Genomic DNA, 14,257 nt, shown 5'->3' with positions numbered 1-14,257 from the left:
CCAGGACCAGTCCCAGAGGGCTTAATCCGCGTCTACAGTATGAGATTCTGCCCCTACTCACACAGAACACGCCTTGTCCTCCAGGCCAAAGGAATCAGGTGAGAAGCTGCAGCCGGGCATGTGTTGGGGGCTGGGAGTGAATTGCACAGATTTTTATTTCTGTATGTTGCTCACCCTCCCTTCTGTCTCACCTCTTCAACCTTCAAACGTGGATTTTATTCTGTGTATAAGGTATTTCTTAGCTTTTTCTATTAGTGGACTTATTATACCGTAATTGACCTTTTTGTGACTGATTGATGTCGCCCAGCATAATTTGTCTAGTGTCATCCATGTCGTGCAGTATTTCACAAATTGGTCATGGTTTTATAGTGCTGCATAATACGCCAATGTGAATGTAGTGGTTTCTTTATCCATTTCTAGGATGATGGACACTTGGGTTGTTTCCAACTCTTTGCTATTATATATAGCGCTGCAATAAATATTGGTATGCATATATCTGTTCTTGTTGCAGTTACTTTATTCTTCTTCTTCTTCTTCTCTCTCTCTCTCTGTGTGTGTGTGTACCATGAAATCGGATCTGACAGGTACAGGAGGAGATTGCCCCTCCTTCTCCACCAGAGCATCTGGTGGATTCCAACCGCATGCCTCTGGGATTGCACTGCATCTTCTTGCCACTGGGCCACCAGAGCTCGGAGTTCTTATTCTGTTAAGATATACACCCTGTAGGAGGGCCCTGGTGGCTTCGTGGGTGGGATTTGTGCTGCCAACCTGAAGGCACATGACTGCCCAGTGGGAGAAAGATTGGCAACCCCTCTCCTGTGACTCACAGGTCTTGGAAAACTGGCTAGCAGGGCAGCTGGAGCCGGTTCAGACTCAACAGCAATGAGGTTTTTAGGCATGTGGCTCAAATCCAGGAGCTGGATTCTAAAGAGAAACTGGAGGGAGAGAGATGAGCCATCTCCTCCAGGATGATTTACAGCCTCTGAAAACTTGCTGGAAGATCAGCTGTGAGTCAGCTCCGACTTGATAACACGCAGCAGCAGCAACAACAGATGTTATCCTAAGCATATTCATTTATTCCATCTTTACAATGACAAGAGGTGAAAACTGTTGTTACTCTCATCTTACAGTGAAGGAACTGAACACAGAGATGTTAGGGAATTTGCCAAGGGCACCCACACCCAACTCTGATGCCAGACACATGCTCTTAACAGTTAAATGTAATCAGATGTCTACTTTCAGGATTTAAAATGCATTAAACTCCTTAGTGCATGGTGGAATCTGTGAGCTCTGAGTCAGGTTGTTGACATTGCTCTGTTACTATTCAGTGGGTGACTTTGGACCTGAGAGTCAGCCTGCAAGAGCCTCATTTCCTACAAGAGAAACCTACCTTATGTGGGGATAACCCATAGCACAAATGAAATGAGGTGCTGGACACATTTTACTGTCAGAATGAAGACACAGATGTTATATATTTTTCTTTATACATTTTTTTTGTTTTTTTAAAAAAAATGTTATTATTTTTGTGTGCGTGTACCGTCAAATCAGATCTGACTGGTACAGGAGGAGATTGTCCCTCCTTCCCCGGCAGAGCATCTGGTGGATTCGAACCGTTTGCCTCTGGGATTGTAGTTGCAGCTCCTTGCCACTAGGCCACCAGAGCTCCCCTTATACATTTTTTTTTTAAATCATGTTGTTGTTGTGTACCATAGAGTCAGAACTGAACCATAGCCAACCCTCCAGCTGGTTTTCAGAGGCACTTAATCACATGGAAGAAATTGCCAATCTTTCGCCTACTGAGTAGGTGCTGGTGACCTTGAACCACGAATCTCCAGGATTGCAGTGTAGCTTCTTGCCACTAGGCCATCAGAACTCCTTGGCTTTTCTTTTTATTTTCTTCCCCCCCTTTTTTCCCCTTGGCTTTTCTAAAAACCAAGTACAAATTTACATTCCATAACTAGATTGCGTCTGCTTTCAAGATGAGCATCTGCTTACACAAGGCTTTCATCTTCTTCTGTCTCCTTTTCAAGATACCAAGTTGTCAACATTAATTTGAGATGCAAGCCTGACTGGTTCTATACAAAGCAGCCCTTTGGCCAAATACCCGTTCTGGAGAACAGCCAGTGTCAGCTCATCTATGAGTCTGTCATCATCTGTGAGTACCTGGATGAGGCTTATCCCGGAAAGAAGCTGCTTCCATGTGACCCTTACGAGAGAGCGCGCCAAAAGATGTTACTGGATCTATTCTGTAAGGTACATCCAAGTGTTGTTTTGAAAGTCTGTGTACATTTTATTTCACATATGTCTCTCTTTTCCGAACTTCAACCCATTTTAAGAACGTTATTAGTGGTAGAATTGTCTTACCACCCATGTATGTCTCAGGAGGATAACTGGTGTGGAATAAAAAAGTGATTTATAATCCCTGATGTTAAAGGTTAAAGTTTTAACTGATAGGTGCACTGCACTTGGTATAGTGAAATCTGTAATCTAGGAGGTATAGTTATAAGATGGTTGTGACTTGAAAGAACTTGGAAAGTGATGCTTTAGAGGAAGTGCTTCTCAGACTTGAAGTAAAAAAATGTTGAAGTTATGCATGTGGCTATTCATGTAAGGGGATTGTCCTTTGTGTCTAGGAAATGTAGAGTAGAGAAAAGGGGGCATCTGTTGATAATGGAAGAAAAGTATTGGAGAAAGTTTAAGATAGTTACCTTTGACAAGAAAAGGAATAAAACCCACTCAGTGACAGGAATTGCTGAGCCGTATCGAGCACTTATGGGCCAAGCACAGTCCTACCGTCTTTACATAGGTTAACTCATTGCATCTTCACAAATACCCTTTGAGGTGGGTACTAATATTGTACCCATTTTTCAGATGGGAACACTGATGCTTAGAGAGGTTAAGTGCCCTGTCTAAGATGGTGCAACAGTGAAGCAACTGATCAAGTAAGGCATACTGTAGAATCATTTGAAGATGCCTAGTTTCACTGGGGTGCTATGAGATGTGCATTCCTGGAATTGGAGCTAAACTAGTGTCCTGCAGAGGGAGGCGGGAGTCCATACAAGGGTTCTGGCTCATCATGTTGGGGTTTTAAAGCTGTGACAGCATCTTCAAACAGAGAGGGCACATGGCCTTCCCTCAGTCCCCTCCACTAAGATCCTTGTCTTCTGGTTAGGTCCCGTATTTGACAAAGGAGTGTCTCCTGGCAATCAGAAACTGCAGAGACTGCTGTGACCTGAAGGGAGCACTGCGCCAGGAGTTCTGCAACCTGGAAGAGGTCAGGAAGGGGCCCCTCTCCTGGTCACATACAGTGAAGGAAGTGATTCTGAATCACTCACCTGCTTATTCTGAAACCACAGGTTTATTCTATTTTTTTTTTTAAATTGGCTTGCATACAGACATTCATATTGCTATGTGTTTCATGCATGGGCATTGTGTTTTATACAATCTTTCATTTACATTGTATTTCATTCACGTATATTGTGGGGTTTCACCCCTGCATTCATTTTTTGCATTCACAAAAGCATGTAAGCCAGCTACTCCATACCTTATGCTTTAAGATCCAATCGCCCCAGTTTAGACAGTCAATTTGTGATTTGCCCTCCCCATCAAACTAGCACTCTGAGGTAACAAGCATATCGCTTTTGCCAAAGAATCTTCAGTTTGGAAACTTTGCGAAGCTGAATCTACAAGTAGAGTTTGCAGCATGGATCATCATCATTCCAGCTGCTTGGGTTCTGCTCAGCTCATCCCTGTAGGCCCAGACGGGCATCAGCCGCAAACTCAGGAGTCCACCCTTCTCCCTGCATTCCAGGCTGGTTGGCCTCTTCACTCCGCCTCACATGGGGCCACGTCAGCAAGCCTGGGGTCCTCATGACTCCCTGCTTCTCAAGCCAACAATCCTTTTTCACTTATCCGTACAGCTATGCATGCTAGCTAAGCTAAAGGAACAGGCTTCACCTGTCTTCTGTAAGCTTCCTCCATCCACTTCCATGGATCCAGGTGATTACTACAAGTTGAACATACTCACCAGCTCCCTTTAATTTCAAGGCCTGGAAGTGGTCTCTGAAGGCACCAACTTGACCCTGCTCCAGAGGACACTAAATAAAATTGGGGCTCTATAACTGGAGAAGGTGGTTGTGGATGGGCAAGGAATAATCTCTGCCAATAGTTTCTTCATTAACTAGTAGTAGTCACTTACCACTAGGGAGCTCTTGTGGCCTAGTGGGTTAACCCAAAGGCATGTGGAGTCAAGTCCACTAGCTTCTGTGAAGGAGGAAGATGAGCCATCTCCTCCTGTGCAACTTACTGCCTGTGCAAACCTGATAGAGGGGCGCGTATGAGTCAGTTCTCACTGGAAGGCACATAACAACAATCAGTCACTACTAGAACAATCTGGAAGGTAGGTAGTTCTCTGACTTATCTTTGCTCCAGAAATGGATCGTTTCCCTTTCTGGGTGGGTTGTCTCTCTGAGGCTGATATTATCATATAAGGGAAGGCAGATATTATTAATAGCCTTCCACTTGACCTTTATCAAGTAGAAGCAGATTACATTTGTTTGCAGAATTTGTGGATGGTGGATGGTCATGTGTGAGAAATGCCAACCTTTTGTCTCAGGCCAAGGGTTGTGGTCCTGAATCTGAAGGGGACTGTGGGGCAGTGGAGAAAATCTGGGCCCTTGGGTCTGAGCCTTGGTCAGATTCCAGAACCTTGAGCAAAGCTCTGGGCCTGTGTTTTCATGTTTATGATGAAAGGTAGGTCTTTGAAATGTGTGCTCCTCAGACCCAGGAAAGGGAGATGCAGGCTGGTTCCAGAGTCACACAGACCAGCCCTGCCCTTATCCACTCTGCTTAACAGAGCGTCTAATAAGCTATTACTTGTGAGATGGAGATACCCTACAAATAAGGGTGGAGGATTATGGTTTTCAAACTAAGCTTGAAAACTCTGGCAAATAAAGAATTTTCAAAGGGTTGTTTTTTTTAAAATTTTATTTTAAAGATAATCTGACCTGGGGCCCATACTATCTGGTCACTTTCTTACTGAGAACTGCTGGGTGTGGAAAAACTAAAACCAAACTCACAAACCCAAACCCACAGCCATAGAGTCGATAAATACCCACTTCTTAGAAGCTAAGCTGGTGATGCTTCATCTCACTTACTTTGGGTGCACTCTCAGGAGAAACCAGTCCCTGGGAAAGGACGTCCAGCTTACAAAGTAGTGGGTCGGCGAAAGAGAGGATGACCCTCAGGAGAGATTGACTCCATGACTTGACAGCGGACGCAGAGCCGCGATTGTGAGGATGGTGTACTGTTGGACAGGGTTTCCTTTTGTTGAACACAGCTTGCTAAGAGTTGGAACCGACTTGATGGCACTTAACAACCACAAAGAAAAGTGATACCTGAGGAACACTAGTTCTTTCCACACTTGGGCTCTTTTGCAGGAAAAGTAAACCAGTGTTTTGGTGCCAGGCATCGTGTTCTGGATAGTTTGTATACCTCCCCTCACTGAATCTTCCCGGCAACCTTCTCAGGGAAATGGCACCAGCCCCCACCCAACCGCCCTCTTAAGCAGGCTCGAGTTAGAGGCTCCCCATTCCTGTCCAATTGGTTCAGACTCGTAGTGACCCTATGGGACACAGCAGAAGTGTCCAGAGGGTTTCCTGGACTGCCATCTTCAAGGAAGCAGATGGCCACACCTTTCTCCTGTGCTTTTGAACTGCTGGTGTTTTGGTTAGTAACCAAGTACTCAACCACTGTGCTACAGGACTCCTTGGGCTGGGTACTAGATAGAGATGTAAACATTAAAGACTCCCCGAGACTCAGTCTGCTAGCTCCAAGACACCACTGAGGAACACATTTCCACCTTCTCTTCAGTGCCCAAGCCCTGGAAACACCCGCTGTTAACCAGCCCAGGTTGAGGTAGCCTTTTCACTGGTACAGATCCTGAGGAGGGCACAGCACAGGGAAGGGTTTCCATCTGTTGTTCATTGGGTCACTAAGAGTTGTAGGGGACTCACAGCACTTTTGAAAACATCAACAGTTTAAGAACCACTAGATAATCAGCATTGTCCTAAGACGTGTGAAGTGATAAAATGTTAGCCGGAATTCTGACTCCTCTGCAGCAGTATAAGAATCCAAACCCAACCCCCAGTTAGCTTGAATCAGTCCATCTGTTCCTCTATTCGTCTGTATGTTTACCTTAGGAGATATTGATGAAACTGATCCAATTGAAATAGAATCAGAATAATTCCACTGTGGCTGATCCCCTGACTCATGCAGCTTCTCTCCTTAGCTTTGTACACTCAATCTTGTGTGAGCTGAAAAGATCTTAAACAGACATGAGTTCTCTGCATGTTAAATAAGCTAGGATTCCAATGTATATGCTCCTGCCACTCTATTCTCAAGCAAAAGGCTTGATTTGCTTTTTGCAGCCTAAATGCTGATATGCCCATCTTTTTTAATGTTTTAGCTGACTTTACCATTTTTCATTTAAAAATTCTATTTTGTAAAAGTAGAGTTTCATTGTACTTGTTACAGAACCATGTTTTAAAAATATTTTCATAATTAAAATTTTTATAATTGAGACTATTTCTGCTGTTGTTATTATCAAACCAACAGCCTCCTGTTAGCTTTGCTGTTATGAACACTGGCATAAGTTTTTAAAGTGTTGGTTTTTATTCATTGCCCTTTTCTAAGCTTGCTTTAAATCTTTAGCCAGTTTCTAATCTCTGCTGAATCTTTAATCAAAGAAGCTCATGGGTTGTTTGATTTTTTTTTCCCACTTGTTTTCCATTATTATTGAATTTCCTATTTCAAGATAGCCCAGCTTTGTCTTATCTTTGTGGATCTGAACTCGGCAGAACCTTTCAGTGACTTTTTACTGCCAGTGACTTCATTCAAACTATTTTCATTGCGGAAGTCCTCAAATCAAGTCCAAATGCACCACAAGGCAAGGCAGGATGCAGCCAGATCTCTTGCAAGTTTTGGGTTTTTGCTTTTCGTTTTCTTGCACTTATTAATCAGTTCTTTCTTAGTTATTAGTTGCTATGGAGTCAGGTGACTCATGGCAACGCCATACAAACAGTGTTAGCCTGGTTGGTGGTGTACGTCACCGCAGCCTTTGCGTCTGTGGTTGGTTGATTGGTTGGTTGAGTACCGTCGAGTCAGAACCAATGCTTAGCTGACACTTTGGCGAGTTTGTAGAGGCAGTTAATCACATGAGAGAAGATTGTCCATCCTTCTCCAGTGGAGCAGCTGTGGATTAGAACTGTGTGCCTTCAGGATTGCAGCACAGCTTCTTACCACTAGGCCACTGGAGCTCCCTGTGTGTATTTTGAGTGCCTTCCGCTTTAGAGGGCTCATCCTCCAGCACCATCTCAGACAATATTCTCTTGTCGCCCACAGGTTTTCTCTTACTCCAGTGCTAAGCCTTTCTTCCTACTCTGTCTCGCTTTAGGGCCTCTGCTGCCACCTGTTTACCCAGGCTGGGCGACCTTGCTAGTGTTTGAAGCACTGGGACAAAGCTTCAGACATCGTAGCATTAAGTCAACACATTGGTAATCACATTTTACTAACCTGTTAATTTGGACTGGTTGCACTTTAAAAATTTTTTTTATTATTAATTTCAGTGAAAATTTAGAGAGACTTTGGATTTCCATTCATTCATTGTTGCACTTTTCTCCCTGCCCCCCTCCCCCCCAGTACACTCTTTTCTTTGAAATGTAAAAGAAAAATTCTTTCATTGTTACACAATCCCCCCTCCACTCCACTATGCGGCCTTCATTCTGGGCTCCTGTCATGACAATAATACCTAATCATATATCCCTTTTAAAACAGTTCAATTCCTCATCTGTTTCAATGCAGTACACATTATTGAACCCGTCTTTCTCAGTCTCCCCCAACCCTGATGTCAGTCCTGTTTTACAACAGTGAAACTATGCAGTATTTGTCCTTTTGTGACTGAGATATTTCACTCAGCATAATGTCCTCGAGGGTCACCCATTTTGAATAATATTGCATGAGTTCCTTGTTTTTCAATGCAGCGTAGTATTCCATTGTGTGAATATACCACAGCTTCTCTATCCATTCGTTTGTTGATGGGCACTTAGGTTGTTTCCAACTCCTTGCTGTTGTGAACAAAGCCGCTGTAAACATGGGTATGCATATATCTGCTTGGGTGTCAGTTATGGTCTTTTTGGGGTATATTCCCAGGAGTGGAATTGCTGGGTCAAATGGTATCTCTATTTGCAACTTTTTGTGCAAGTGCCACACCACCTTCCACAGTGGTTGCACCATTTTACACTTCCACCAATAGTGAATAAGGGTTCCAGTTTCTCAACAACCTCGCCAGCATTTGTTGCTTGCTGTTCTGTTAAATTTTGCTATTCTGACTGGGGTGATACTACTGTGACCATTTGTGTGCAAGTTTTTGTGTGGACATACATCTTCAGTTCTCCTGGCTTACTAGCTAAGTCGGCATGTCTACCAGTGTAGTCCATGGGGAGTTGGACCCTTACCTCAAAGGCAGTGCCTCTCTGGCAGTTCAAATCCTTCAGCAGCTTTGAGGAGGAAAGATGAATGGTCTCCTTCCTTGTGGTTGACTACTTCCCAGAAGGCCACCAGAGAGCCAGCTATGGGTAGGCGCTGACTTGCTGGCAAAGGAGTGAATTAATGACAACCACACCATTTTAAGTGTAACCAGAAGTTCTTCCACATCAGAGAACTAGTTATCCTCTACTCATGATGGCCAATTAGGGATTTTCAGGATGAGTGCTTTTGTGGTCACTTCATGAGCTATCTAAGTCTGATGACTGTTTCCTTGATATGCTTGCGTTTGTTGTGTCTCTTTTCTTGGCTTTCTTCTTCACCCTCTCACACACATCAAATAATAGGCTAAGAACTACTGTGGCTCATGATGTTAGGTTCCTCTGACTTACAGCCACTCCCCCACTCAGCAGAAGGAAATGTTGCCTGGTTTTGCTCAGTCCCCGTGGGCAGCTGTGTGACAAACCATTGTGGTCAGAGGAAGAAGATCGGAGCAGGTCTTCCTTCCTGGTCTGGATGCTTTGCTTCGCCTGTTCAGCGGCATCGCGGTACAGAGGCTCCACTGACCGACGTGCAGGTGGGAGTCCGTCAGGTGCGCTGGCCAAGGAATCCACCTGAGTCCACAAGCTTCTTCTGGAGGAGGGAGCCGCTTATCTACCACCTGGGTTCACTTTACAGGGAATCTGCTCATCAGTCCTGCCGCACTTGTATTTGTGGAGCTGAACCAAATCAAACCAAGCCCACTTGCGTTTGGCTGAGTCCACCTCATGGCCGCCCTCCACTGGGTTTCCAGAATGTACATTTGAATTTGAAGAGACTGCCGCATCTTTCTCTGTGGAGTGGCTGATGGTTCAAACTGCAGGCCTTTCGCTTAGCAGCCTAGCGCAGCATTGAGAGTTGAAATCTCGAGGACCTTTGCTTGCCCTTTATGAATTGAAAAGACTAGTGCCAGCGTTGAATCCTTTCTTGCTACCTCTGAACAAAGCTGATGTACTGGTGGTGCTTTATGCCTTTGAGGATGAGGTGAGGCATTTTCCATCATTCCATCGTTCCTTCTGTGGCAGGACAGTGGTGCCAGCCGTGGTCCACCACTCTATGCTCGGTTATTGTTTGTACTGTTAAGTCCCAAGGGTAACTGCCCCATAGTTGGCGAGTTTTTAGAGGCAGTTAACTGCATGGGAGGAGGTTGCCTATCCACTGCGGAGCAGCTGCCGGATTTGAACTGAATGTCTTCGGTGTTGCAGCGCAGCTTCTTGCCTCTAGGCCACCAGTGCTCCCTAGAGCCCTGGATTTAGCTGGAATTTTGAACCTCAGTTACTAACGCTGAACTAAAAATCACAAGACTTTAGACCAGAATTTTGTTGCATGCTTAGTTTGAAAACATCTGAGATTCACATCTCTCTGTGTTCTTGCACCTTTTACGAAAACCTTTGTGATTTCTTTGCCTTTTTGAACCGTCTGGACTGCTCACCTCATCACTGATTGCCACAAGGGGGAGCCCTGTGCTTTCCCCTTCTCGTGCTCTGATGGACTTCAAAAGGCGGCCAGCTTCTTTCTGTCCCTGTGGTGGAGCCAGAGAGGTCCTGCATCCAGGCTTTTCTGGTTCACAGAGTGGGAATGGACACATGGGACCTTCACTGGCTCCCAAGCACTTTCTTCTTCTTTGTTCACGTTGTTCACTTGGTATCCCTCAATGAAAAGCAAAAGGTGCAAGAAAAGAAGAAAACTGAGAAATGGACTTTTCTAATATTCCAATCACATGACTTTTCTCAAAAAAAGGGAAATTTTGATTCTCAAATCTGTGTTGGAAATTTATTAATGCATTTAGAAAACATGAGGGTTAGAAGCTTAACAAAGTGCTTTGTGGGAGTTTTCTGGATGTCTGGGGCCCTTGGAGAAAAATGTCTTCTAAGCAGTTGCTTTGCCTTGGATGATACGGTTCTGAAAGTGAAGGATTCCACTGTGAAAGAAGCCATTCAGCTTTAAGAATTGCCAGTTACATTATAACTGAGCTCTAGCATCACAATCTGTAGGGAGTTACACTGCTAACTCAAGGCTGAGCTTCTGTGGCAGTTCAAATCCTCTAGAATGGGCGGTCTCCTCCTGTGTAGTTCATAGTCTCAGAACCCCAATGGATGATCACCTAAGAGTCTGTTTCAACTCAATGGCAATGCAGTATTTGAGAATAGCATTATATGTGGTAGGTGGTGTTGCTGTTAGGTGCCGTCAAGTACAACTCCTAGCAACCCTATGAACAACAGATCTGAACCCTCACCTATCCTATGCCATCTCACAGTCTCTGACACACTTGAGCCCATTGCTGCAGTCATTGTGTCAGTTTCTCTGGTTGAGGGTCTTCCTGTTGTGTGCCAACCCTCCATCTTTCCAAGGATAGTGTTCCTCTCCCATAGCCTCTTTTAGCAAGCTTTATTGTCTTTGCTTCCAAGGAGCACTCTGGCTACACCTTCTCCAAGACATATCTGTTTTTTTCTTTTGGTTATTCCATATTCTTCTGCAGCACCTTAGCTCAAAAGCATCAATTCTTCTTCTGTCATCCTTGTCCAGCTCTCAGGTGCTCATGGTCTGAATCAGGCACAGCTTAGTCCTCAAACTGACATCATTACTCCTCAGTAATTGGAAGAGATCCCTGACTGCAGACGTTCCCAGTAGAATACAATCTCCTGATTGCCTGACTGCTAGTACCAAGTATGTTGATTGTGGATCCAAATAATATTAAATCATTGATGGTTTCAATCTTTTTTTCATCTATCATGATGTTGCTTATTGATCCAATGGTGAGAGTTTTTGTTTTCTTGATGTTGGGATGCAATTCACCTTGAAGGCTTTAGTCTTTAATCTTCTGCACCAAGTGCTTCAAGTCTTCTTCACTTTGAGCAAGCAAGGCTGAGTCATCTGTATAATGAAGGTTATTGATGAGTCTTCTTTTGATCCTGATGCCACATTCTTCTTCATAGAGTCCAGCTTCTTAAATAATTTTCTCAGCATACAGATTGAATGGGTATGGAGAGAGGATACAAACCTGATACACACTTTTCTTAATTTTAAAACATGGAGCATTTCCTTGTTCTGTTCCACAACAGCCTCTTGGTCTATGTATAGATTTCTCACGAGTACAATGAAGTGTTTGGGGATTCCCATTCTTCCCAATGTTAGCCATAATTTGTTTTGAGCCACAAAAGTCAAAAGCCTTTGCATAGGCAGGTCAGAGAATCCAATTCTTTCAATTGACATAATATCTTAACCTAACACCTGCTAACCCCTGATGCCTTTGAGCTGTGGTGCTGGAGAAGAGTATTGAATGTACCATCGACTGCCAAGAAAACAAACAGATTCATCCTGGAGAGAGTTAAACCAGGCTGCTCCTTGGAGGCAAGGATTCTGGGGCTTTATCTGACATACTTTGGACATGTTGTAAGGAGGGACAGGTCCTTGGAGAGGGACATCATGCTTGGGAGGGTGGAGGAACAGAGCAGAAGGGGAAGGCCCTCTATGAGGTGGAGTGAATCAGTGACTGGGGTAATCGGAATGGGTGTGTCAGAGGCAATGCAATTGGCACAGGATAGAGCAGGGTTTAGAGCTGTTGTACATAGGGTCACTATGAGTCGCAAGCGACTCGACGTCACATAACAACAACAACAACAACCCCTGCTAAGTGGTCTGAACTATGATATCCATTTCCATTTCATGTATGCTGAAAAAACACTGAGAAATGATAAAATATTGGAAGTCTGTTATAAATAAAAGATTATTATAAATATCTCTCAGTTAATTTTACCTCTGACTCTCATCTAAAATGTCTTCAGAGAATTAATTGACTATAAATGCAAGGGATTTGCTTTAAACTGAAATCAGAGAAGAACTATTTTAATAAAGTTGGCAGAACACCCTTTTATCAATGAAGGAAAGAAGGACTAAGCTGGTATGTTGTCTTCCCATGAGGGACTTTATCATGAGTGAGAGCATGAGGTGGGTGAAGAAGGGGTCATCACACAGAAGCTCTGATCTGGGCCAGGACAGCTTTCAGAGCTTGCTGATTCCTGGCCTTGTGCTATTACTTAAACTATAAAGAGCTAACAATGAGTTCACAAGAGACTTGAAGAAGCTTCTTCAAGTAATTAGAACCATTAGAGTTCTCATAACTACATATTTGAAATTGACACATGATTGGCACTAGTCGTGGAGTAAGAGAGTAGTGATTTTGTTTTATCCTGACACTGACCAGAGAACCCCTTTGTCTAGCTCTAGATTTCCTTTGTCATGGTGAAGTTCTCTACTTTTGCTTCTATGTGCGAAAAATAAGAATCAACATATTTCCTTCCTTCTTTTGGCTGTCAGGAAGCTCAAAGTATTTAAGGGGTTCTGCAGGGTATATCAGGGAGCTCTGGGAGCACAGTTCATAGGGAAATGAACTTTGCAAACCCAAAGGCCACTCCGCTCTGGCAGTTCAAACCTACCAGCAGCTCCACAGGAGAAAGATGGAGTCTCCCATGTGATTTACAGTCTCAGAAACCTAGCGTGAAGGTCAAGTGTGAGTTGTTTTCTGACTTGGTGGCAGTGAGTGAAGACAGGACCTATAATAGCTTGATATCATATTCTACTTTCCTCCTTTGACATGGACCTTCAGTTGTCGTTTATCATTTTCCTGATCTCAGCATTTTCTTATTTTCATATTTGTTATTTTATTGTATTCATGTTGTGTACTGTACCTCTAGTCTTTCTGAACCAAACACATTGCATAATGAGCCTGGTATAAACAGATGGTAAAATGAAGGGAGGTCACCACGGTCACTCAAATGAGTTGTGAAGGCCCTTCCAGTACCTGATGTTCAAGGATCCTAAGGAAAAAAAAAACTTCACATGAGAGGAAGGTTCTAAGTTTGCATAGCAGGGACCTCCCCCACGAGACCTCCTAAACAGTTCAGCAGAACTCTAAGAAGGCCTATCTAGGGTGTTCTGTAAAAGGGTCATCATTTTTTTATGGCAAATGTTTTCTTTCTTTGGGGACTTTTAGAATTAAACTGGTGAAGTAGTGCTTGTCTAGCTTAAGGTTCAAGATCTACAGCTACATTGAGAACTCAGTGTAGTGATGTGAGTGATCTCAAGTTCCAAGTGTATGCCTTTCTAAACGAGGGGAGGGCAGGGATGCAGGATAGTTAATGCCTCACCCATTTATTTTTTAAAATTTTATTCTTTTTAAAAATTGGTTTGCTTATAAAGTTCATATACATTGTGTTTCACACTATTCTTCATTCACATTGTGTTTCATACAATTCTCATGCATTGTTTTATTAAATTAATCACCATTGTACATTGCCCATCATTGTTGCCCTTTTTGCCCCAATCCTTCCCATTTACTTCTCCCCCCTTCCTTCACCCACTGAACTGTGCAACCCTGTGGTTTCACTCCTACTCATCCTCAGCCCTCTCTGCCCTTGAGTACCCGTACATATTTTACCAGTTATCCTTCAATTTTAACAATTATGGTTTTATACAGTATTTGTTCTTACGTGACTGTGCCCACACATTTATTTCATTCATATGCTCAAATGCCTCATCCATTTCATCTGTATGCTCTTCTAGACTTTTTATTGCATCCCATAACTTCATTAGGGTTTGGATTTCTTTAAGGATGTTTAATAAAACTTATTCCAATTCTGTGACTATATATATATACATATATATACACACATGTGTA

The 14,257-nt window shown here is 43.4% G+C and overlaps 1 protein-coding gene across 1 annotated transcript in view; it reads left to right on the top strand.

The window, feature by feature from the left end:
• The window catches only part of GSTO2 (glutathione S-transferase omega 2), a 21,261-nt gene continuing 7,004 nt past the window's right edge, over positions 1-14,257 (top strand). Inside the window, exons 1-3 of the mRNA XM_006880175.1 lie at positions 1-98; positions 2,031-2,253; positions 3,173-3,274. Coding sequence (XP_006880237.1) covers positions 40-98; positions 2,031-2,253; positions 3,173-3,274 — 384 coding nt within the window. The 5' untranslated portion in view covers positions 1-39. The remainder of the gene's footprint in view (positions 99-2,030; positions 2,254-3,172; positions 3,275-14,257) is intronic.

Source organism: Elephantulus edwardii, unplaced genomic scaffold, assembly GCF_000299155.1.
Source record: "Elephantulus edwardii isolate Elephantulus edwardi_28Jun2011 unplaced genomic scaffold, EleEdw1.0 scaffold00006, whole genome shotgun sequence".
Classification (NCBI taxonomy): Eukaryota; Metazoa; Chordata; class Mammalia; order Macroscelidea; family Macroscelididae; genus Elephantulus; species Elephantulus edwardii.
This window is presented reverse-complemented; position numbering and strand designations above follow the sequence as displayed.